Genomic DNA, 23,455 nt, shown 5'->3' on the forward strand with positions numbered 1-23,455 from the left:
AGGGAAAAGGAATGTCTGGCTGACTACCATCCATGCAGTTTTGCTCCAGACCCCATTCCTGTTCACTGGTGTCCTCGTTCATATTCGCATCTTCCCTGTTTCCTTTATTTTCCCCACCCCCCCTCCTCACGCGGCGTGTGCTTTCCTGTTTGCTTTTAGCCATCATGTGTTCAGTGAAGCCAGACGGGGTTCCTCAGCTGTGCAGAACGGATGAGATCGGGGAGCTGTGTGTGTGTGCAGTTGCGACGGGCACATCCTACTATGGCCTCTCCGGCATGACCAAGAACACCTTTGAGGTAGGTGGAGGAGTGTTCTGCCATGAGCACTGCCTATGGCTCCGTCTCCAAACAGCCTTGGCAGGTGCGTAGTGACAGACATGGAATGTAAGATCCATTTTCAGCAAGACGTGTTTATATTCATGAAAATGATGGCACTTTACCACTTTTTATCACTTGATAAATTTGTTTTATCAGCTTTGTTCTGACCTTATAACCAGGGTTTAAAACAATAAGCACGATTTCCTAAGAAAGGATCCTTTTTGTTACTTTTCTCACTTTTACTGTGAAAAGTGGATCATGAGGGAACGTGCACTCGTGGGCGAGAAGGGCTCTGCCTGGGGAAGCCGACTGGAGCCCCTTTACAGCCCCTCGGCCTGGGCTAGCCGTGGCCAGGTATGAACTGATGAGAACTTGAGCATACCTGTATGTAACGATCTCAGTGGCACAACAAGTATGTTTGTGGTATACACAGATGCGTGTGTAATGTGCATGCAAGGGGCGTGTACACAGATGTGCTGTGTAATGAACAGAGACATGAAGGGGTCAGACACACGTTTAGTGCTACAACTCAGAACCCATCTTTTTACCAAGTAGGTCCTGACCTTACAAGTAGCACAATATTTAAGCTATACGTAAGAAAATATAAATTGTTTGGGGATACATTTCCTAAATGTTTAGAACTTTTGGTTGTTGTTGAGACAGGGTCTTGCTCTGTCACTCAGGCTGGAGGGCAGTGGCACGATCACAGCCCACTGCAGCTTTAAACTCCTTGGCTTAAGCCATCTTCCTGCCTCAGCCGCCGAGTAGCTGGGACTGCAGGCATGTGCCACCACACCTAAATAATTAAAAAGAAATTCTTTTGTACATGTGGGGTTTCGTGCTGTTGTCCAGGCTGATCTCAAACTCCTGGTCTCAAGCAATCCTCCCATCTTAGCCTCCTAAAGTGTCAAGATTGAGGCATGAGCCACTGTTCCTGGTCTAAATGTTGAGAACTTTGGATGTATCTGAACAGATGTTACAATACCTGTCCATGATAGCGTTCTTGAATATGAATTGAACTTTCTAAATATTCCTTGAAACTGAGCTAGATACAAATCTAAATAAAAACTCCATCTCCATTTCTATGTGATTTATCTGCAGGGGTGGAGGAAAAGAGGTTTACAGTTTGAACTGATTTGATTTGCTTCCTTAATATTTTTCTTTTCAGCATACTTCCAACAAGGGCAAATAACATTTTATGAATGAATAGAGATTACTTTAAAACTAACATACGTTGTTTAAATTGTACCTTGACTCTTTACTCATCTTTTACATTGTGGTTTTGTAAACGAAGTAATCAATTCTTGCTGAGTGGCCTCCTGTGAGTCTTCTGGGTGTTACCTGTTCAGGGTTCAGAGGCAGGAGGAGCTCCGGCAGGTGAGTGGAGGTGCAGGAACGGATGGGGTCCTGCTGAGGTGGGCGGGAAGTGCTTTTCTGCCTGTTGGCCACCAGCGGTAACTGTGACCTCGGCCCTCAGGCAGGGTTGCTGGGGTGAAAGGCAGAGCTTAAGCAAAGCAGGTGCCGTGCTCGCAGGAGAAGCGGTGAGGACTGAAACCAGCTGACCACGTGAACGGTGGCCTGATGGATGCTGTTTCCCCCAGGTGTTTCCCATGACCAGCTCCGGGGCTCCAATCAGTGAATACCCGTTCATAAGGACAGGCCTGCTGGGGTTCGTGGGTCCTGGGGGTCTCGTCTTCGTGGTGGGCAAGATGGATGGCCTCATGGTGGTCAGCGGGCGCAGGCACAACGCCGACGACATCGTGGCCACTGCGCTGGCCGTCGAACCCATGAAGTTTGTCTACAGGGGAAGGTCAGTGGCGTTCTACAAATTAAGCATATAGTTTCCAGTCGGCCACACTTTTTATGTGGTTTTGAAGAGTTGAATGTTGCACAGATTCCTTAAATGTATTGTGTCTCAGTTTCCTCTTCTGTATAATTGAAGCAACTGGACTCTGACCTCCGAGATTTAACCTAGTTCTGAATGTCTGAGATTTTATAGAAATTCCCTGAACCCCATAAATATATTTCCATTGAACTTCTCCTCTAAGTATAATAGGAATATGCAGTAGAAAACCTCCGATAAATAACAGCACAAATTAAAGATCTAGATATTCATCATAGAGCGGGTTGGAGAGACCCAAGGGTGACGGTTGAGTCACAGACTTGCGTGCGTGCAGACGCTCGCCACTTCCGCGCTCTGCCGCAGTTTTCTTCCCTGCCTGGCCTGGCGCACACTGGAGGCCCCGTGATGAAATGAGTTGCCACGGTTCCTGAGTTTTTGCCAATCTGGAGGAAGTCATCAAGTGTTTTAGAGCCTTTTTTCAGTTTGGAAGCTGACAGGAGCAGGAAGTAGATACCTGGATATGATGTTGCCACCTTTGAATTATTTTTAAAGCTACAACCTCTTTGTAAAAAAGAGTTTACTAGCGGTGACTGTGCTGTGCTGACGATATAAGGCACATACACTTAGCAGAAAATCACTAGTTCTGGAACGGGAAATTTCTACTGATTTGGAGACCATTCACTTCACAGGTGCGAACTCAGCTGTGAAGGGTGTGGCTCCAGTTTCAGCAGGTCTGATCACATTTGCTCCTCTGTGCCGAAAGGCGTAACCTGGTCACCAGAGCCCACGGGTGCTGTGTGTGGCCACCTGGGGATCAGGGTGACCTTGCCTTGGCGGCATCCCTGGGCGCCTCCCGCAGCTCTTCCCGTGATGATGAGTGTGGGGAAATTCGGAAGCACGGCTGCCGTTTTGAAGTCATAGTTGGAGCTGTGTCACGCGCTCGTGATGGTGATGGAGCCGTGATCGCGGAGGGAGGGCTGCATGAGCGTCCCGGTGCAGGCTCACCGTGCTCCTGTGTCCCCCGCAGGATAGCCGTGTTCTCGGTGACTGTGCTGCACGACGAGAGGATTGTGATCGTGGCAGAGCAGAGGCCCGACTCCACGGAGGAGGACAGCTTCCAGTGGATGAGCCGCGTGCTGCAGGTTGCCCTCCCTCGCCCTGGGCACGGGTCCCCTCTGTCTTGCTTCTGGCCTCCTTCCTTCATTCAGATCACGGTGTGACTAGCTGTTCCTTTGCCCATGGGGTAGCCCTTTTTCCCTTCCCTTCATTTGATCAGGAATTACATCAAGTGTCCAGAAACTCGGGGGTGTAGGGACCAGGAATTGGCACCGCTGGTTCCTACTGGTCACCTTGGGGAGGTCAAAGGAAGCTTTTTGTTTGATCTTGAGAACATGTCTTTTCTCCAAAGTTCCTTTTTTACTGTGTTTGGTCTTCCACAAGCCCTGGGTAACATTATTCAGCTTTGGTGAGTTTAGCAGGAAAACCCTTTCTCTTACCTTGGCATTTTTGCCCTGGGAACAGTGCTTGTACTGCACAGACTTCTGTGTATTGTGGATCATATTTTGCATAATATAACTATGTACTGAGTGTTTATGCTTCCTATCATAATATGACTTCCTCTTTCCTAACTTTCTAGGCGATTGACAGTATACATCAAGTTGGAGTTTATTGCCTGGCCTTGGTGCCAGCAAACACCCTCCCCAAAACCCCGCTTGGTGGGATCCATTTGTCAGAAACAAAACAGCTTTTTCTGGAGGGCTCTCTGCACCCCTGCAACGTCCTAATGTGCCCCCACACCTGCGTCACAAACTTGCCTAAGCCTCGACAGAAGCAGCCAGGTATGTGCACCACCTGGGCAGCTTGTGAGGTGCAGGAGTTCCCTCAGGGCCTCATGGCACGGAGAGGTGCGGGAGTTCACACAGGGCCGCATGGCACGGAGAGGTGCGGGAGTTCCCTCAGGGCCTCATGGCACGGAGAGGTGCGGGAGTTCACACAGGGCCGCATGGCACGGAGAGGTGCGGGAGTTCCCTCAGGGCCTCATGGCACGGAGAGGTGCGGGAGTTCACACAGGGCCGCATGGCACGGAGAGGTGTGGGAGTTCCCTCAGGGCCTCATGGCACGGAGAGGTGTGGGAGTTCCCTCAGGGCCGCATGGCACGGAGAGGTGTGGGAGTTCCCTCAGGGCCTCATGGCACGGAGAGGTGCGGGAGTTCACACAGGGCCGCATGGCACGGAGAGGTGCGGGAGTTCCCTCAGGGCCTCATGGCACGGAGAGGTGCGGGAGTTCACACAGGGCCGCATGGCACGGAGAGGTGCGGGAGTTCACACAGGGCTGCTTGCAGGAAGCTGATGCTTGTGGGAAAGAAGTGGTTACCCCAAGAATAGAACGCGGGGCAGGGGCAACTTGGATTCTGGTCTTCCGTCTGTAAATGCCTTGCTTTTGTTCTCTGTAGGCTCAGGGGTGTTAGTGTGGTCGTCAGCACATAACTGGCTGGCTCTGTTCTCTTGTAGCAAAAGCTCATTCTCCTGAAGGGCACGGCCGTGGTGCTCTCCCTTTCTAAGCACATCGGGTTCACGTGCATTGTTGCTCTTTCATTTCTGACCTACTTCTTATTTTTTTCTTATCTTGTAGATTTCCTTAAATATTCTTCCTCCATTTCTTCTTTTTTCTTTCCCCCGCACCATTGTTCTCGCGGTGTCTGGTTTTTATGATTGACAGTTTTTTTTCCAAACCGCTGTTCTCGTGGTCCCTGGTTTTCATGATTGGCACAGGGAATGTGGAGTTGCAGGGGGCAGTATCCATTTCATTACATTCTGTGGGTGCATGGCCTTCTGTTGGGAGCCACTCAAACCATGGGCATCCTCCCTCAGAGTGACCTGAAAGGGTGGGAAAGCCGCCTCGGGAAGTAAACAGCCTCGTGAAGGACACAGGCCGTTGCTCTCCCCAGGCTGTCTCTGCAGTATGAAGATTTACAGCAGGTGTCGGCGCTCTCCAGGGTATCCTCATTGTAAACTCTGAAGTGACCTGATCCTCTCTCCCCACTGATTGGTTCATTGTCAGACACTCGACCCAGAGACCCGTGGTCCCAGCTGGGAAGCAGTTCAGCAGTTGGAGAAAGGGTTCAGACAGGTGTTTATGGAAGGGAGGATCCTTTGCAAATACAAAGTTGTAATGACTCCATAGCTACAGGGCTTGGCTCACCTGAGCCAAGTGTCGAGACGCGACTGGGAAAACCCAGGGAGAGAGAGCAGCTGGCAGCCTCGCGCCAAGGTCAGGAAAACCCAGTGGGGAGACAGAGCCAGCAGCCGCGCAGTGCGGTCAGGAGGCCTGCAGAAAGCCCTCTTCGTTGGGGGTTTAGCTGGGGAATGGTGGCGCAGGAGATTGGAAATCTTTTTACTCTAATACAGTACTTCATTAAATGAAGCTTCACGTGATTGATAACTTTAAAGAAAGAAAATAATATATATATTTAGTGTCTCATCTGTGTTTGCGAACCTGAGGGGTTACCTGATTTTGTGTCTTTAAAAAGCTTTTTAACAAATAGTAACTGGCAGAGCTGAGGCCCCATGAGTTACCCACAGACTCATCTGTCTCTGCGGAGGGCCTGAAACGCAGCTTGGGCCTCAGCTTCGAACCACAGAGACAGAGTTGGGCTGGATGATTTCTGAGGCCCCTTTGGATAAACATTTAAAGTGACCCTGACAAGTGAGTAGCCATTATCAGGAAGCCAAAGCAAATATTCCTTGAGCCCTTTTATGGGTGACAGTGTTCTGAGATGCTGGAAACAGACAGCCTGTTGACAACCAAATGGCCTTTCTTACTGGATGAATTCACATTTACTCAGTGAATGGCACTGTGTGCCCTCAGATTATCTTATTTGAGCACAAAAGTATTAAAAGACCTTTAACTTACCAGCTGAGCTGGTACAACTATTAGAGTTACAAAACAAGGTCCAATTCCCCAGCTTTAAAGGTTCCTGGGAATATTGCCCCAGAATAGCAGGAGGAATCTGCTGAGGAATGGCCAGAGCCTGGCACCCAGGAAGGGCTTGTCTCCCGCTTGGGATTCCGTGTGTCTTGCTGCTGTCTTTGAGATAAAACTCCCGCCCTGTGCCCTGAGCAAATTCGCCAAGCATTGCATGGCAGGATATTTGATAATACCAGCGAGGCGGCTGCTGACTTGCAGATGGGTGAGTCCATTAATGGGAGCAGAGAGAAGAGACTTGAGCCTCAAATACACACGTTTTGGGATTCCTCTCAACTCTGTAGCTTAAATGGCGAGGCTGTGATATACCCTGGGAGCATTTGGGACACACGCACCTCTCTTCAGCAGGGGAGACCGTCAGCGGCTGCCAAGAACGGACTTTGAGAGTGAGGTGCAGCTAGAAGGCCTCTGCCTCCCAGGAGCTGTCGGGAAAACTGCGTCCCTGAGGCTGCGTGGGGAGGCATCAAGGCCCCAGACTTCGTTCAGAGGATGCACGTGGAGATGAGGGAAGACATATCAGAGGGGCACAAAATAAGGCTCCACAAAAGCCTGATCTCTCCTCAAAAGCTCGCTTTCCCTACCCTAGTATGAATTCTTCAAAACATTATGGGAAACCTTGGAACCCATTTAGGCCAGTTTCCAAGTTGGCTTCTTAGAAGAGCCATGTCATCTTGCCCAGCATCGGTCACCAAGGAGAAGGCTAAGAACTTCAGCCAGGCGCGGTGGCTCACACCTGTGGTCCCAGCGATGCGGGAGGCCAGGGTGGGAGGATCGCTGGAGCCCAGGACTTCGAGACCAGCCTGGAAAACATAGTGAAACTCTGTCTCAAAAAAAAAATGTTAAAGATGCTTCATTCAGAAGATGCTTCTATCTGATAGAGAGGATGCGCGGCAGGTGAGTGAAGGGCTCCCGGGTGTTCGGAGATCACACACGAGCAACTGTTCCCACCACGGGGCAGCTCCCTTCCTTCCAGCGCCTGACCAAATTCTTGAGCTACATGTGAAAAGGCTATTCCTCTTCCATACTTCATTAAGAACTAAGAAAAGAAATTCAGTCTGTTCACAACTGTGATGTGAAAATTCAGAAATGATTTGCTGAGTGTAGAAGGCATTTATACTGTTACACAGAGTCCAGACTCGAGGCTCCTACACGTCACCTAGAACCGGAGGCACCGGCAGGCAGAAGCCCAGACGTCTGCTTGTAGGCTGTTCTCCAGATTTCAGTCCTGGCTGAAGTGCCCTGCCTTCTCCTGCGTAGCTGTGATAAGTGGAAGCGTTTCTGGCAGCCCACAATTGAAAAGGATGGCTGCGCATCTGTAGAGACCCAGTGGCTCTCCTCTCCCTGGGGACCGGCCAGAGGACGTCAGGCCCTGACCGCCTTGTTCTGGTGCCAGCATTTCCGTGAGCTTTTCGGGAAGCCGAGGGACTCTGGTGGCGGTTGTCACGATGACGGGCTCATCCTAAGCCTTTTTCGGTGCCACCGCCCAGTCAACTGCATCTGGGCACGTGTGTGTTTTTGACAGGGCAATGAACAATCTTCTTAGCTACAGCTCTGCTTCTGTGGTAACGAATGCCCATGTGGCCTGGTTTATAAACCTGTCACTTGACCTTTATTGGGAATTTAAGACTTTGACTTAATAGTAGCCTGCAAGCCAAGGATTAGGCACAAATTGATAATGTCATCGTCATTTTACATGCAATTCTTTTGGTAAACATTCTTATTCTCTCCCTGCTTCCTCTACCTCTTCTACCATCCCCCTCCCCTGCCCCCTCCCATCCCCCCTCCCCTGCCCCCTCCCATCCCCCCTCCCCTGCCCCCTCCCATCCCCCCTCCCCGGCCCCCTCCCCTCGCCCCTCCCCGGCCCCCTCCCCTGCCCCTCCCCTCGCCCCTCCCCTGCCCCTCCCCTCGCCCCTCCCCTGCCCCCCCTCGCCCCGCCCCTCGCCCCGCCCCTCTCCCCTCGCCCCTCCCCTCGCCCCTCACCCCTCCCCTGCCCCCTCGCCCCTCCCCTCGCCCCTCCCCTGCCCCCTCGCCCCTCTCCCATCACCTCTCCCCATTGCTCCCCTCTTCCCTCCCCCTACTCCCACCCCTTCTCACCCCTTCCCTTTTCCTCCTCCTTCCTCCCCCCTTTGCCCAGATGATAGTCACCTCATCACTCATGGTGAACTGAAAAGGAGCTTGACTTTATGACAGCCCTTGGTTTATTCTTCCACACCTCACTGTGGGCCTGACAGAACCTAAGACCTTTTCAGTGTGTAAAACATACTGAGAAGTGACTCTATATCCTGTCCTGTCCACCCTCAACTCCACGCCGCGACATCCGTATGTGAAATGTCCACTGTCTGTTTGTCCACAATCAGATCTCAGGTGTGTGGGCCCCAGAGAACTCGAACAGATGGGAGCCACAGGTCTCTGCAGTGAAACAAATCCTGGCTTTTAATTCTGTGTTTGTCTTTCCGTCTTACTTTTTACAATCAAGGCTGTGAGTGCTGGCACCCGGGGCTCTCACACTAACTGGAAAGTCAGGCGTGGGCTTGGAGGGCCTCCAGGGAGCTTCAGGGATGATAAAAACATCGTTTCTGAAGAACCCGACCAAGGCCTGTCACACTCCCCTTCACAATCCTTTGATTTCGTTGAATCCCTGTTCTTAGAAGGCTTATTCAAAGTCAGGTCTTTCCGGAAGTTTTCCGAGAGTAAGGTTTTTACCAAGGTGGGAGGTCAAGTCTTAAGGAATTTCTCTTTTGTTTCCTCATGGCGTGTCTCTGTTTCTTTCCAGAAATCGGCCCCGCCTCTGTGATGGTGGGGAACCTGGTCTCTGGGAAGAGAATCGCACAGGCCAGCGGCAGAGACCTGGGTCAGATCGAAGATAACGACCAGGCCCGGAAGGTAGGAACTGGGTCCCTGACTCTCCCCGACCCTCCTTGACCCTCCCCTGCCGTCCCCCACAGTCCCCGACCTTCCCCAGCCTTCCCCGACTTTCTCCGACCTTCCCCAGCCTTCCCCGACTTTCCCCCACAGTCCCCAACCTTCCCCGGCCGTCCCCGACTTTCCCCGACTTCCCGCGCTGGTGGTGGTCCACCACTGCCAATCTTCCTTTATTCCACCTGTCTTCTCCTGCAAGAGACCATATAGTTTCATAAGAAACTGTGTTTATAGGAGATACAAAGTTTCAAAAAATGTCACAGCGACGCAGAAGTGGGTGAGGGGTGTCTGATCCCACGACTGGCAGGACCGAGGCAAATGTCTGGCAGTCCTTGTCCGGCCCACGGTTCCCCGTACTCCTTCCTTTCCAGCTTCCCCACCAGGCCAGATCAAAGCCCGTCCTACCCACAGCAGCTTGCAGCCAAAGGCTTCTGTCCTGTGCTCTCTGGACTCTAAGAAGCAGTTCGAAACCCAGGTTTGGGGGCCAGGCCTCCTGACAGTGGCGTTAAAAGCCGTAGGAGAAGCTCCCAAGGCCCAGACTTCGCACAGTGCACCATGTGTGTCCACGGTCCGTCCCCGTTAGAACCGTTCGGCCTTGACCGTGCACCATGTGCATCCACGGTCCCCGCTAGAACCGTTCGGCCTTGACAGTGCACCATGTGCATCCACGATCCCCGTTAGAACTGTTCGGCCTTGACAGTGCACCATGTGTATCCACCATCCCCGTTAGAACCGTTTGGCCTTGACCATGCACCGTGTGTGTCCATGGTCCCCATTAGAACTCTTCGGCCTCGAGAATGCTCAGGGCTCACCCAGAGGTCCTGTTTCCCGCAGCCAACAGGTGTCCCCTTCTGTGTGACCCATTAGGAAATGGGACAAAATCAGTCCCGTGAAATGTTGATGAAAGGGGTGAAGCCGTATCTGTGGTTTCTGTCCCTGACGTGAAATAAGGCTGCCCCTTGTACTGTGGAGCAGGTCAGTGGCACATGTGTGGTTTGTGTAATTTGCGGCTTCATGCCATCAGGGTATTGCCATTCTAGAAACCTAAATTTTTTAGAGCCTGCTTTTTCAAACCAGATAGATCTGATTCTCTCGTTGTAGCCACCGAAATCCACGTTGCATCTTCTGGAAGCCCCAGGAGAAGGGGTTTCTGTGCAGGCTGCTCCTGCCTGTGAGGGAAATGGTTCCCATCCTTGGGCAGACTTTCAGACAACTTCACACCAGGGTACAGCATCAGCCCTTTGCTTGTGCCTGACTCGGGCACTGTGAATCTAAGCCCTGCAGGAACAAAGCTGTGGGCACTTGCTCGTCCTGTGGTCGTGTGTGACGGGGATTTTCCCAGCATGCATGTCTTCGACTCCGCGGAGAAGCACGCGGTTTTAAGACTCAAAGCACTCGGCCTCTATGGGTTTGAGTATCCAGGCTGCCCCACCTCAGACTGCACAGCCTGATCTGACCGCACAGCCTGACCCTCACCCCCGTACTCTGTTCCAGTTCCTGTTCCTCTCGGAGGTCCTGCAGTGGAGAGCACAGACCACCCCGGACCACGTCCTCTACACGCTACTCAACTGTCGGGTGAGGCGCGGGGCTGGCTTCCCTGGCTGCTGGCCTCAAGGGGCCCAGCCTGGCTCGTGGGAGCGCTCCGCTTTCTTTCTGACTAAGGCCTTTCACTTCAGTCTTATGCGAATTCTTTTTATGTTTTGCTCTTCTGACTAATGAGACTTTTGTACCTAGGGATTGCTTTTAAGCGTAACCATTTGTGCAGTTACTCACACCTACTTGTGTATCAGATATTTTAGCACCCTGTTTACAATATTTCTCCCCCAAAATGAGTAATTAATGGTATCTACCAGAGAGAAATTGCAAGTCTATGAGATATTTGCGTTTTTATTTTGATTACTAAACTAGTTTTTGTTTTGTTTTTTGAGACAGTCCTGCTCTGTTGCCCAGGCTGGAGTTGAGTGTCACGATCTCCACTCCACCTCCCTGGTTTAAGTGATTCTCATGCCTCCACTCCACAAGCTCCACCTCCCTGGTTTAAGTGATTCTCATGCCTCAGCCTCCGAGTAGCTGGGACTACAGGGCGCGCACCACCATATCTGGCTAAATTTTGTATTTTTAGGAGATATGGGGTTTTGCCATGTTGGCCAGGCTGGTCTAGAACTCCTGGCCTTGAGTGATCCACCTGCCTTGGCCTCCCAAAGTGCTGAGATTACAGACATGAGTCACCACACCCAGCCCTAAACCACTTTTTTATACATCAGAAGTTATGTTCATTGCAGACTCAGGAATGAAAATCATTTCCACTTTGTAATTTTAAGTTCCCGTTGACACTTGACATAAGAAAACCACACTCATCAAATACTGTTCCACAGTAGTACTTAAGAGTAAGGCATTAAGCTAATACTATTAACAGTAAAAATTAAATGCAGAAATCTTAATATGTTTGTAACTTCTTTTTGCCATGGACATAAAACTTGAAAACAGATGAAAAATGTAAGTCTTCTTGACAAGTATAGGCACTTTTGCAACTCTTCAAAAAGTCATGGCTGCTGAGAATTGCTCAATTCAAAATCTTAGCGTGCGAAGCCGCGGATTGAAGACAAAAGGAAATGCCAGCAGCATCACGAAATTATTCCCCGACTCTCTGGTTTGAGTTTCAGTTATCAGACCATTCTCTGCACGTGCTTTAGTTCATAGGAACACCCTCTCCTCCTCCTCTGCCAGAGAAGTACTCGTCGTCTTGACATTGTCATGGCTGCTGAGTTGATCCCAGCCGTCGGTCGCTCACCATATCTGCTCAAGACCGTTTCCCAGGAAGAGCCTTTAAAACCAGGAAGGCCCGTTTCTGCCACCTCCTTCGGGCCCTCATTCACTGGCACCGTGATGGAGCCCCTGCCCCGCGCCGACAGCGCAGGCGTGGGGGCCGGAGACCTCGAGGACCAGAGTTGCTGTGGGTCCCTGTATCTGAAATGCCGCCTTCCGCTTTTCATCTTTCTCCACTGCACCCTTCCTCAGCCTGTGAATATGGATGATACCCCTTTGCTAACCCGATCGTCAGGTTCGCCGGCCTTGGGTGCTGTCTTGATTTCCTGCCCATCTCCGCTTGTCTGATTCTTTGTCCTCTCCAAGTAGTGTTTCTCCTGTAAACTGCTTGTGACTTCTCGTTCCTCGTTCCCTGTGGTCTTCGCGGTTCTCTAGAGACTTCCAATGTCACCTCCAACGTGGTGACCTAAATCTGCAGCACTAACTCCAGCCTCCCTCGGCACCTCAGATCCCTTCTGCTGCAAGTCCTCCTTCCCTCCCCTGATTTCCTCACAGAGGCGGCTACCCCTCTGCAAGCTGCAAGCGGAGTCAGCTCTGAGTCTCCCTGAATCCCTGCCCCGATGTTGCCTGACACATTGCTCCCATGTGTGTGGGTTGCACGCGTGTCTGTGTCCAGTAATCTAGAGGTATTGACGGGCGGCTCAAGAAGTAGCAGAGACCTCCATATATGCAAAGATTCAGAAATGATCTGGGTACGTTCGTGGGCAACATGTGCCATCAGGAGGAGGAAAATAGAGTTGTTCCAGCTGTGCCTGATTTGGGGACGATCCCTCGGATTGTTTGCTGGGTGGTACCACAGTTCTGGGCTTGGCATCTGGTCTGTCTGGCCTTGTGGACAGCCCCGTGCCCCTGAACCCCCGTGGTCACCTGCGTAGCTGGATGCTGGATCTTCTGGGAAAATGTGTTTCCTGGAAATGATTCAGGTTCTCTAAAAAGGGTTTTATCAGGATCAACTGCAAATCCAATGGGGGCGAGATATAGGGATCAGAGCCATGAGTGATTTACCTTAGGACTGTGTGGAAGGCATGGCCTGAGGACGTCTTTTCCCTGGAGGTGTGGCCTGTTTCCAAGGCTTGCTGGACATAGAGGCAGGCACGCTTGAGCCTATCGCTTGTATTATTTTCTGACAGGCATCAGATCAGGCCTGTGTCCATCTCCCCTCTGCTGCCTCGTATGTACGTTCAGAGATGCTTGGCCTGGACCGAGGCGGCAGCATCATCTTCACAGTGTTCATAGTGTCATCCTCACCTAACTAGCTTCCCTGTTCAGCACCACCCAACAGAAACACAGTGCACACCACTTACAGAATCACACATTTTCTAAAAGCAAGATTTTAAAAAGAAGAAACAAATGAAATTCATTCCAGTGATGGATCAGTCCACACTCCCTAAGTGTCTGTTCAGCATGTACACCAGCCGCCCAGTCCGTTCAGCGTGTACGCCAGCCGCCCAGCCGCTGTTTCCATCCAGGACACTTTTCTGCTGCTGATGAATTTGGCCCCATCTTGCTGGCCGTGTAGTCACCAGCTCATTTAAAATGGTGGAGGCTCATGCCTGCAATCCCAACACTGGGAGGCGGAGGCGGGTGGATCACTTGAGGTCAGGAGTTTGAGACCAGCCTGGCCAACATGGTGAAACCCCGTCTCTACTAAAATACAAAAAAAAAAAAAAGCTGGGTGTCTTGGCACATACCTCTAGTCCCAGCTACTTGGGAGGCTGAAGCACGAGAATCATTTGAACCCGGGAGGGGGACGTTCAGTGAGCCAAGATCGCGCCCCTGCACTCCAGCCTGGGCGACAGAGCAAGACTCTCAAAAAAAAAAATAAAATGGTTGAATCAATGGGTTTGTAGCCAACTCTTTTGACCTTTTGTAACTTGTACCTTCTTTAGAATTTTAAAATACAAATTTAGTTTGGCTTTTTATTTCTCAGTTTTTGTTTGTTTTTCAGTTATTTGATTTAATGTGAAACGTTAAAATGGTCCCAAGTTTACAGTAACTGACACTGACTGTGTCTGCTTAGACATGGGCAGGCTCTTGGTTTCCCCGTGTGCCCCTTCCGTCACGCTGCCTCCCAGCACTTCTTTGGGGGAAAAGCCAGCCCTCATTTCTCTGGTGAAATGATTTTACCTGGAACCTTCTTCTTAGCTGGTGGGTTTCAGGACGGAAACCCCAGTGAATGTTGATGAAGATGCCAGAGAATGATGACTGTTACCTGCGGTGAATGGCTGTTACTTTATGGGACACTCGCCGAGAATGCATCACGTTCTTAACATCGAGTATGTGGGAAATGGAAAGTGCAAGCCAAAGCCAGCGGCATTTCTCCTGAGGTAGACACTGCATTAGGATTCCTGGGGAGTGAGGCTGAGAACGGTGTCACGTGTGTGGAGTTGCCATGTGGTGTAGCCGTGTCCCGTTCAGCCACATGGGGTGGGGAAAGGTAGCAAGGAAGCAGGGAAACTGCTCAGCTGCTGTAGATGCCTGGGGCTGCCAGCCTGCAGCGTGAGCCAGGAGCGACTGTCCCTCCCCACTAATGGTGGGGTCCAGTGTTTGCTCACCTCATCCTTTCCAGGCAAGAAAGCACCCACCCGGTGTCACCCGTGGCACAGCCCCGCCCGGCCATGGAGCGAGAGGTGCCTGCTCACGTCTACCGGCTGTGAAATTGTGTGCCTGTCTCCAGCACAGCACCATCTCAAGGGGCTTTTGAGGAACTTATTTAAAATCACCCTGCGAGCTGGCTTCAGGACCTAACACCCAAGAAGGGACGCCGTCCTCGTGGAGCGTGACTGGAAGCTTTGCTGTTTGTTTTTATGTCAGCCCTGAAAGGGGTCAACCAGCATTGAGAAAATGGCGTTTCACAAGGTCATCAAAGATAAAGGACAGCGCACAGTGCACGTTACACTTCATGTTTTCCAAGTACCCATAGGTGGGGATTTCTGTGCACCGGAATCAAAACGTTTTCAAAGACACTCTTGGCTGCTGGCTGTGTCTCATCTGAGCCTCTCAAATCTCAGGACCAGAAAGTGGGCAAACCACAGGCTTTGTCATCTGACAGCAAAGCGGCTGTTTGATAGGGGATCAGCTTCAGCTCTCCAGAGACAGGGAAGAAGCTGTTCCACAAGCCAAACAAGCCAGACTGGGCGCTGCTGCTGCAGGCAGGCCTGGCATGAGAATGGGCAGTGCGGTGGCGGGGCCTCCCCAGCAGGGTGGGGCCTCCCTCGGCGGGGCGGGGCGGGGCGGGGCCTCCCTCAGCGGGGTGGGGTGGGGCGGGGCGGGGCCTCCTCAGCAGGGTTGGGCCTCCCTCAGCGGGGCGGGGCCTCCCGGGGCGGGGCGGGGCCTCCCTCAGCGGGGCGGGGGCTGAGCCGATTCTGCCCGGGCTCTTCTCTGAGATTTGCGGCCCCCGCCAGCCCCAGGCCCGGCCATGCTCACGGCGATGGGTGGTGTGCTGGTTTTCCTTGTTGGGAGACCTGCCCCTGGAGTCGGGGTGGATCTGAATGGGTCCCATCAGCGCCCAGCCTGGCCGTGCGGAGTGTCTCTGTCCCGGTGGGCTGGTTGCTGTGAACAGGTGGCAAGGAGACCCCCAGAGTGGATGCTCAGAGGAACAGTCCAGTTTCAAAGGCCCCCAGATCTATCTTCTCAGGGGGATTGCCTGGACTTCAGTCCTGCCTTCCTTGTTGTCTTTGCCCCTCTCTGCCACCTTCTGCTCTTGGGCTCTTCCACTTTACATCAGTTTCTGTTTTCTTACTTTTTAGGTGTCCTCTAAGTGGGGAAATAATTGAGGAAAATGTGTGGGATGAGAAGGTTGAGTTCAGAGAAATGTAAGCTAACTATCTTCTCCATGGAGGACACCAGCCAGTCAGCAGGAAGGGTCTGAAGACCCCCCGGGCAGTCACGTGGGCAGCCTCCCCGCAGCCCTGGCCTGCTGCAGAGGTCCTCAGGGAGAAGGCACTTTCCCCGCAGACCCAGCGGGGCTCATCGGCTGCCTTGTGGACGTTTTGGTAGAGGTCAGGGTCTGGCGCTCACATCTTGATGCTTCCTGAGACATTCTCTTCACTCCCACCTTGTCCCGCCCACGTTTCTGACCCGGGCCCTTCGAGCTGGGAGGCTGACGTGCTTTTCCCAGCATCGCCGCTGAATAGCCCCAGACACTGTTCGTCCATGCAGCGTCCTCCTTGTTGCACGAAGTCGGCTCCCTGACAGCCTTCTCGGGCTGGCTGCGCGCTCCGTGCTCCGTCCCCACGCTCATGCATTCATCTTTGTAGCTGTAACTCAAATAAGAATTCCTGGGCCAGGCGTGGTGGGTCACGCCTGTAATCCTAGCGCTCTGGGAGGCCAAGACGGGCGGATCATGAGGTCAGGAGATCAAGACCATGCTGGCCAACATGGTGAAACCCTGTCTCTACTAAAATACAAAAATGAGTTGGGCGCGGTGGTGGGTGGCTGTAGTTACAGCTGCTCAGGAGGCTGAGGCAGGAGAACAGGAGAATCGCTTGAACCCAGGAGGCGGAGGTTGCAGTGAGCTGAGATTATGCCACTGCACTCCAGCCTGGTGACAGAGCAAGACCCCGTCTCCAAAAAAAAAAGCAAAAAATTCCTGAGCCCAGGTGTTCAGTCACTCTTCGGCTCTGGAGTCTTCCTGGCCCTGTGGACTGCAGTCCAGTTGCTACTGCTTGAGGGAAGATCCTCACTGTGTTAATAGCTGTGAGACAGAATCCGATCCCAAGAGGTTTTTAAATGACGTAGAAGCAGTCTTCACATCTGAGAATATTGCAGAGGAGCTAGAACTGTGAAGTGTGTCAGCAGGAGAAGCTTGTTTTGGTTAGTCACATGCTTATAATTTGTAATTTATTCACATTTTTCTTTATGGCTTTTAAATAGGCCAAGATGGGAAGATCACTTGAGGCCACGAGTTTGAGACCAGCCTGGGCAACATAGGGAGACCCCATCTCTATGAGAAAAATTTTTATAGAAATTAGCCAGGCATGCTGGTGGCACCTGTAGTCCCAGCTACTCAGGGAGCTGAGGCAGAATTGCTTGAGCCCAGCAGGCCCAGGCTGCAGTGAGCAGTGATCACACCATGCACCCCAGCTTGGGAGACAGAGACCCTGTCTCAATAAATAAATAAATAGTGACTCCCACAGTCTTGCGATGTTGCTTAGTATATATCTTGCAATTCACCTTCCCTCACAACCCTTTTGTAAGCTATTTTCCAGCACAAATATGTTTTCTATTTATTTCTACATTAAAGTCTATGTGAAAATGCACTTCACAGTTCTTTTCATTCCTTCAGGGTGTTTTTCACTATTTGCTTTTATTTTTCACTTTCTGACTTCCTTGATTTTTGATGTGGTCTTTCTAAATTAAAATTTTTAATTAGTCTTAATTCCAGTGTGCAGGCCCTTCCGGTGTACTAAGAATTCCCACTGCCCATGACAGTAACACAAGTCCCAGAATTGTTAGGGTTTTTTGTTCTGTTTTTTTTTTTTTTTTTTTTTGAGATGAAGTCTTGCTCTGTCGCCCAGGCTGGGGTGCAGTGGCCGGATCTCAGCTCACTGCAAGCTCCGCCTCCCGGGTTCACGCCATTCTCCTGCCTCAGCCTCCCGAGTAGCTGGGACTACAGGCGCCGCCACCTTGCCCGGCTAGTTTTTTGTATTTTTAGTAGGGACGGGGTTTCACCGTGTTAGCCAGGATGGTCTCGATCTCCTGACCTCGTGATCCGCCCGTCTCGGCCTGCCAAAGTGCTGGGATTACAGGCTTGAGCCACCGCGCCCGGCCTGTTCTGTTTTTTAATTGACGTAATCATTTTTCAAAATATTTCTTGTTACCCTAAATATATCTGGATGCTTCTTTGGTCTGCACTCCTCACCTAGTTGGAAGAAAATGGGGTTGACCTCTAACGTATGTAGTTTTGGGGGAAGCTGAAAACATTCTAAAATTGACTGTCATGTTGGTTGCACAGGTCTGTGCTTGTTCTAAAAACCACTGACGTTCGCTTTGCGTCAGTGAGTCGTAGGACGCGTGTGCGCTCTCCGCAAGCTGCTCTGCTGAAGGAATCTTACGCACTTGTCCCTGTGATCGGCCCGCAGGGTGCGATCGCGAACTCGCTGACCTGCGTGCAGCTGCACAAGAGAGCCGAGAAGATCGCCGTGATGCTCATGGAGAGGGGCCACCTTCAGGACGGCGACCACGTGGCCTTGGTCTACCCCCCAGGTACGGGCGCAGGGCGGGCTTCCCCTGAGAGATGGCCGCGGGTCAACCGCAGTGTGAGGAGGTCCCTTACACCTGCTGGTGCCTGAGCCGAGGGCAGCGTGATGGCCGGGAGTCTGCGCTGTATCCAGCTGCTTGCGAACTGGCCCCTTTGTGTCTGGCTACAACCACTCATGGGCACCAGCCACATGTGCTGCTGTTAGAGACTTCAAGAAAGTGATGTTTTCAAAGACTTTTGTATCCAAATTTGTGTTATTAGCTACCTCAGGTAATTTACTTAATAGTACCTAAATCTTGACTAAATTCAGTTACAGAGGTGGGTAATTCCTTAGCAAAATGGTGTAAAATTAAACCTCCAGGCTGCCTTGTCACCTCACATCTGAAAGGACGGGTAGATGACAGTGACCGCCAAAGCTGACAAAACCTGCCGGGAGGACAGAGGCTGCGAGAAGTTCAGCTGCTTGTTCACCCGTTGAACTTGTTGCAGACTAGCATTTATGCCGACAGGGACAGTGGGCATTCAGTAGCGTGGTCTGCCTCAATAATGATGTTTTTCTCCTTGTGTAGGAATAGACCTGATAGCAGCGTTTTATGGTTGCCTCTACGCAGGCTGTGTGCCCATAACCGTCCGTCCCCCGCACCCACAGAACATCGCAACGACGTTGCCTACCGTCAAGATGATTGTAGAGGTAACGTGCCTGGGAGTGTCGGGGCCTCCACTGCCTGGAGCTGAGTATGGAGCTCGCAGAGCGCAGACTCTGACATCTCCCAGGGCAGCTGCTGGCTGTGGGAGCCGGTGTGTGTCTGGAGTCAAATGGTCAGGACAGGACAGGGTCTCTACCTGTAGGGAGCCTACAGTCTAGGTCTAGAAGTAAGATCTAAAGGTGTGCATGGAGGCAGAGGCTGGATGGTAGCCTCTGCAGTGTCTACCCTGGAGAAAATGGCTCCCAAGAGAGGGCATCGCCACCATTCCTTGGGCTTCCCCACAAACCCAGCCTAGCAGACCGACCACGGGAAGAGACAGGGCTTTTTCAGAAGCCCTCTCCTCAAGATGTAGAAGTTTTCTGCTCCTTTTTGAAAGTATAGATCTCTTTTTCTTCGTATACAGCTGAAGGAGTTTGAGAGGATTCAGCTATATTATCCCTGTTGAAGGAGGAACTACAGGGGAAAACAGTTGGGGCAGAGAATGCACCTGTCCCGCCCACACCTGAGTCCCTATTAGCATGGTGCTGGAGACTCCCACAGTGGCCACTCCTGCTAGAAAGTATGCGTGATGTGTCTGGGTGTGTGTGGCGTTTCCAGGAGAACTATGCGCGACGTGGGTGTGTGTGGCGTTTCCAGGAGAACTATGCGCGACGTGGGTGTGTGTGGCGTTTCCAGGAGAACTATGCGCGACGTGGGTGTGTGAGACGTTTCCAGGAGAACTACGCGCGACGTGGGTGTGTGGCGTTTCCAGGAGAACTATGCGCGACGTGGGTGTGTGGCGTTTCCAGGAGAACTATGCGGGACGTGGGTGTGTGTGGCGTTTCCAGGAGAACTATGCGCGACGTGGGTGTGTGAGACATTTCCAGGAGAACTATGTGTGATGCGTCTGGGTGTATGTGATGTTTCCAGGAGAACAGAGCTAATGCTGTGAGTGGTGAGCTCATTTCTGCACGTGTCATGACGCTGAGGCTGTGGGTGCGCTGGGCCCAGGAAGTGCAGATGCAGCAGCTGCAGGCCCCACCCCCAGCCCCTGTGCCTCCACAACCAGACTCCTAGCTCTGTTCTTCCTCAGCCAGCAGCAGGAAACAGTGGGCTCGGTAACCTAATCTGCCCGTTAAAGCAACATGGTTTTAGCGTGCATAGTGAGCAGGAGACCCGTGAGAAGCGAGCACGCTTTCATCTGGGTCCACGTTCATGGCTCCGTTCTCTGATGCCAGGTGAGTCGCTCTGCCTGTCTGATGACGACACAGCTGATCTGTAAGTTGCTGCGGTCCAGGGAGGCGGCGGCGGCTGTAGACGTCAGGACGTGGCCCCTCATCCTGGACACAGGTCAGTGCTTTGGCTGGAGAAGGTGGTTTGCTTATGGCCTTGCTCAGGCTGGATCTGCTGATAAGCTGTGTTCCTCTCCAGATGATTTGCCAAAGAAGCGGCCTGCCCAGATCTGCAAACCTTGCAACCCAGACACCCTCGCATATCTCGACTTCAGCGTGTCCACAACTGGGATGCTAGCTGGCGTAAAGGTGAGTGGGGCCGGCTGCGGGAGGCGACCACGGGAGGCGACCACAGAGCATGCTGGAGGTGACAGGCTGCGTGCTGACTCTCAGCGCCTCTCGTGTAGTCAGACTTTGAGATGTGGAAAGAGCTGTACATACGTGTTTCATCACAGTATGACACGTATGACTATTTCCATCCTTAACCAGGCTGATTCTGTCCAAATGTCCCAAGTATGTTTTTATGCGAACACGGTCTCAGTAGCCGACAGACAAACACTGTGAATGTTTTTCTCTCTTACTGGTTCTCAAATCCGAATGCTCTCTGATAAATCTCTGCACACTGCACTTTCTAGCGTTTTAACCTGGGCTGTATTAGAAATCATCATGACCCTCTCATCTCAGACGCCACCCTCGTCGAGGTGCCATGCAATCCTCCCCGCCGTTGGGGACTTCGCAGCCTTGCATGCCCTCTGCCCCCGTCTGTGGGTCTGACTGGTGAGCTGGCTTTGCCTCGCACAGTTCTCACTCTCCATCCACCTCTTAGTAGAACTGAGGTGGAATACCAAAATAGCTACAATATGAAATGAAATAATTTTTCAAAAGCTTTTGAAAAGAAATGTTTTCAGATCAAGATGATTTAGTTACTGTAGTCTGAAGTTAGCTGTGACCCTCCTCCTGTCATAGGCAAAAGAGAAGCACCTGCTTCCAGCCGTACCATTTTCATGGCCCACTTACCATCTCAGTGTCTGGCGTAGAGTAGATCATCAGAACTTTCTTGGCTGCTTTTCTTTAGCCGGTGTCGATTCCTGTTTCTCTGCTGAAGTCCCGCGAAGGCCCCGCTGGCTCTGTGACCCAGAGCCAGGGTGATGGGAGCACCGTGTACCCCTTCTCTTACCCTCCATACACGGTTGTCCATGCACTCGTCTCTGAATTCCCCCTGGATCCTGAGGGCAGGGCCGTCTCTTACTCTTCTGTTCATCTCCAGTGCTTAACACAGTGCCTGATAACAAGCTCTCAATACTTTAGTATTTGCTGAGCTGAAGAACTCAATTCTCCACCTAGAAATAGTGCTTTGCACAGAGCAGCAGTTCAGGGCAGGCTTGCTCTAGTTGCTGAGCTGAATGGGTGGGTAATTTTAGGAGGCAGGATTTTACTAACTCCTAATCCAGGGAGGCAGGAGTCTGGATGGATGTTTTATAAATTCAGTCTCACTTCTCCTTTAAACAAAAATTTGCCTTAAAAGCAAGCTAAAAAATTACTTACATTTTACATTCTATGATAATTCTATGTTCCCCGGTTTGAATATAGTAAGAGAGTTACGAAACCTCCTGGGCAGAACTTCCAATAGTGGTGGAACATTTTACAGTGGGAGGACGCCCACCCCAAGTTCTCTCACCTCTTGCTGGAGTGATGAACGAATGATGGGGAGCCAGGCATTTGGATTTCCCCAGTTATTACAAGGCTCCGTGCTGGTCCCTTAACAGTTTAGCTGTGGTGACATTCTACTTCAGATCAACGTGTGACTTTTTTTTTTCTTTTTTTTTTGAGATGGAATCTTGCTCTGTCGCCCAGGCTGGAGTGCAGTGGCACGATCTTGGCTCACTGCAACCTCCACCCTCCTGGTTCAAGTGATTCTCCTGCCTCTGCCTCCTGAGTAGCTGGAACTACAGGCACATACCACCAGCCCTGGCTCATTTTTTGTATGTTTAGTGGAGATGAGGTTTCACTGTGTTGGCCAGAATGTTCTCGATCTCTTGACCTTGTGATCTGCCCGCCTTGGCCTCCCAAAGTGCTGGGATTACAGGCGTGAGCCACCGCACCCGGCTGTGACATGTTTTAAAACCGCAAAAATCAGACCATTTCTTTGCTGCTTTGGCTTCCTTTTTCCTGAGGTTTGGCTAAAGAGCTTCTGTGAGAAAATTGATCTTGTTAATGTATTTTATTGTATTTCAAAGTAATTGACATTACACACAGACTGTAGGGGACTATTACAGGGATTAGGGAAGGGGAAGATGCGGAAGCTGTTCACTGTCTGGTCACGATGGGATGATTGGATTTTGGCCACCATCTCCCTGCAGGATGGTGGAAGATGGTGAAGGGCGTTGGAGTGTAGGAGGACCTGAGCTCTAACTCCCAGCGCTAACTTATGTCACAGGCAGCACAATCTTTAACTTCCGTGAGCCTTCACTTTCTGATCATTAAGATGGGTGAGCCACCCAGCAGGTCTCGCTGGCCACGTTCTGCACAGCAGAGGCTGTCTGCGTCCAGCCCTGCAGATAGCCATGAACAAGGCGGGGCCTCGACCAGCAGAGGTGGGAGCGCGCCATGTGCCTGCCCTACCTGTGGGACAGTGTGTTGGAGAGTGGATCACACGAGAACCACTTCCTGCAAGACTTGCTGTTCAAATGCACTCTTTGAATAGCTAGCGTTGCCAGGTCCTGGAGGACCAGCAGTTCTGAGTGAGGTTTACTCATTGAAAATGAGAACTCCAGTGAAGATGTCAGCCACTCAACATTCCCCAGACACAACATAGCCCCAGCTTGGCGACAGTCGTCCCCGGTCCTGAAAACAGCTTTGGGCATTTGGGGCCAGTGTCATTTGTTGTTTTCTGGGTTTTGTTCTCTAAAATGTATTGGAGAGACAGGGTCTCACCCTGCTGTCCGGGCTGGAGTGCAGTGGTGATCCGAGCTCACTGCAGCCCGGAACGCCTGGTCTCAAGGGACCGTCCCACCTTGGCCTCCCGAGGTGTTTTGATTACAGGTATGAGCCACTGCGCCAGGCCAGCACACGTTTCGTGTGGCCTTTCTGTCTTAAAGATGTCTTGGGTATCAGGCCCCATGCATTTAATGCGGCTTTATTGTCTTGTAGGTACCCTTGGGTATGAAGTCCCCTGCGTTCAGTGCAGCCCTGTTTTCCCACAGGCGTCTTAGGGTGTCAGGTCCGATGCGTTTAATGCAGCCCTGTTTTCCCACAGGCGTCTTAGGGTGTCAAGTCCGATGCATTTAACGCAGCCCTGTTTTCCCACAGGTGTCTTAGGGTGTCAGGTCCGATGCGTTTAATGCAGCCCTGTTTTCTCACGGGTGTCTTACGGTGTCAAGTCCGATGCATTTAACGCAGCCCTGTTTTCCCACAGGTGTCTTAGGGTGTCAGGTCCGATGCGTTTA

The 23,455-nt window shown here is 51.6% G+C and overlaps 1 protein-coding gene across 12 annotated transcripts in view; it reads left to right on the top strand.

Moving 5' to 3' along the window:
- The window catches only part of LOC104661473 (disco-interacting protein 2 homolog C), a 313,197-nt gene that overhangs the window by 225,233 nt on the left and 64,509 nt on the right, over window positions 1-23,455 (top strand). For all 12 annotated transcript variants that reach the window (XM_030939985.1, XM_030939981.1, XM_030939979.1 and 9 more), the window contains 10 exons: window positions 160-296; window positions 1,919-2,127; window positions 3,188-3,302; window positions 3,797-3,998; window positions 8,918-9,027; window positions 10,558-10,638; window positions 17,973-18,096; window positions 18,661-18,782; window positions 20,016-20,127; window positions 20,209-20,318. In XM_030939985.1, the coding sequence (XP_030795845.1) occupies window positions 160-296; window positions 1,919-2,127; window positions 3,188-3,302; window positions 3,797-3,998; window positions 8,918-9,027; window positions 10,558-10,638; window positions 17,973-18,096; window positions 18,661-18,782; window positions 20,016-20,127; window positions 20,209-20,318 (1,322 nt within the window). The remainder of the gene's footprint in view (window positions 1-159; window positions 297-1,918; window positions 2,128-3,187; window positions 3,303-3,796; window positions 3,999-8,917; window positions 9,028-10,557; window positions 10,639-17,972; window positions 18,097-18,660; window positions 18,783-20,015; window positions 20,128-20,208; window positions 20,319-23,455) is intronic.

This window comes from Rhinopithecus roxellana, chromosome 10, assembly GCF_007565055.1.
Source record: "Rhinopithecus roxellana isolate Shanxi Qingling chromosome 10, ASM756505v1, whole genome shotgun sequence".
NCBI lineage: Eukaryota > Metazoa > Chordata > Mammalia > Primates > Cercopithecidae > Rhinopithecus > Rhinopithecus roxellana.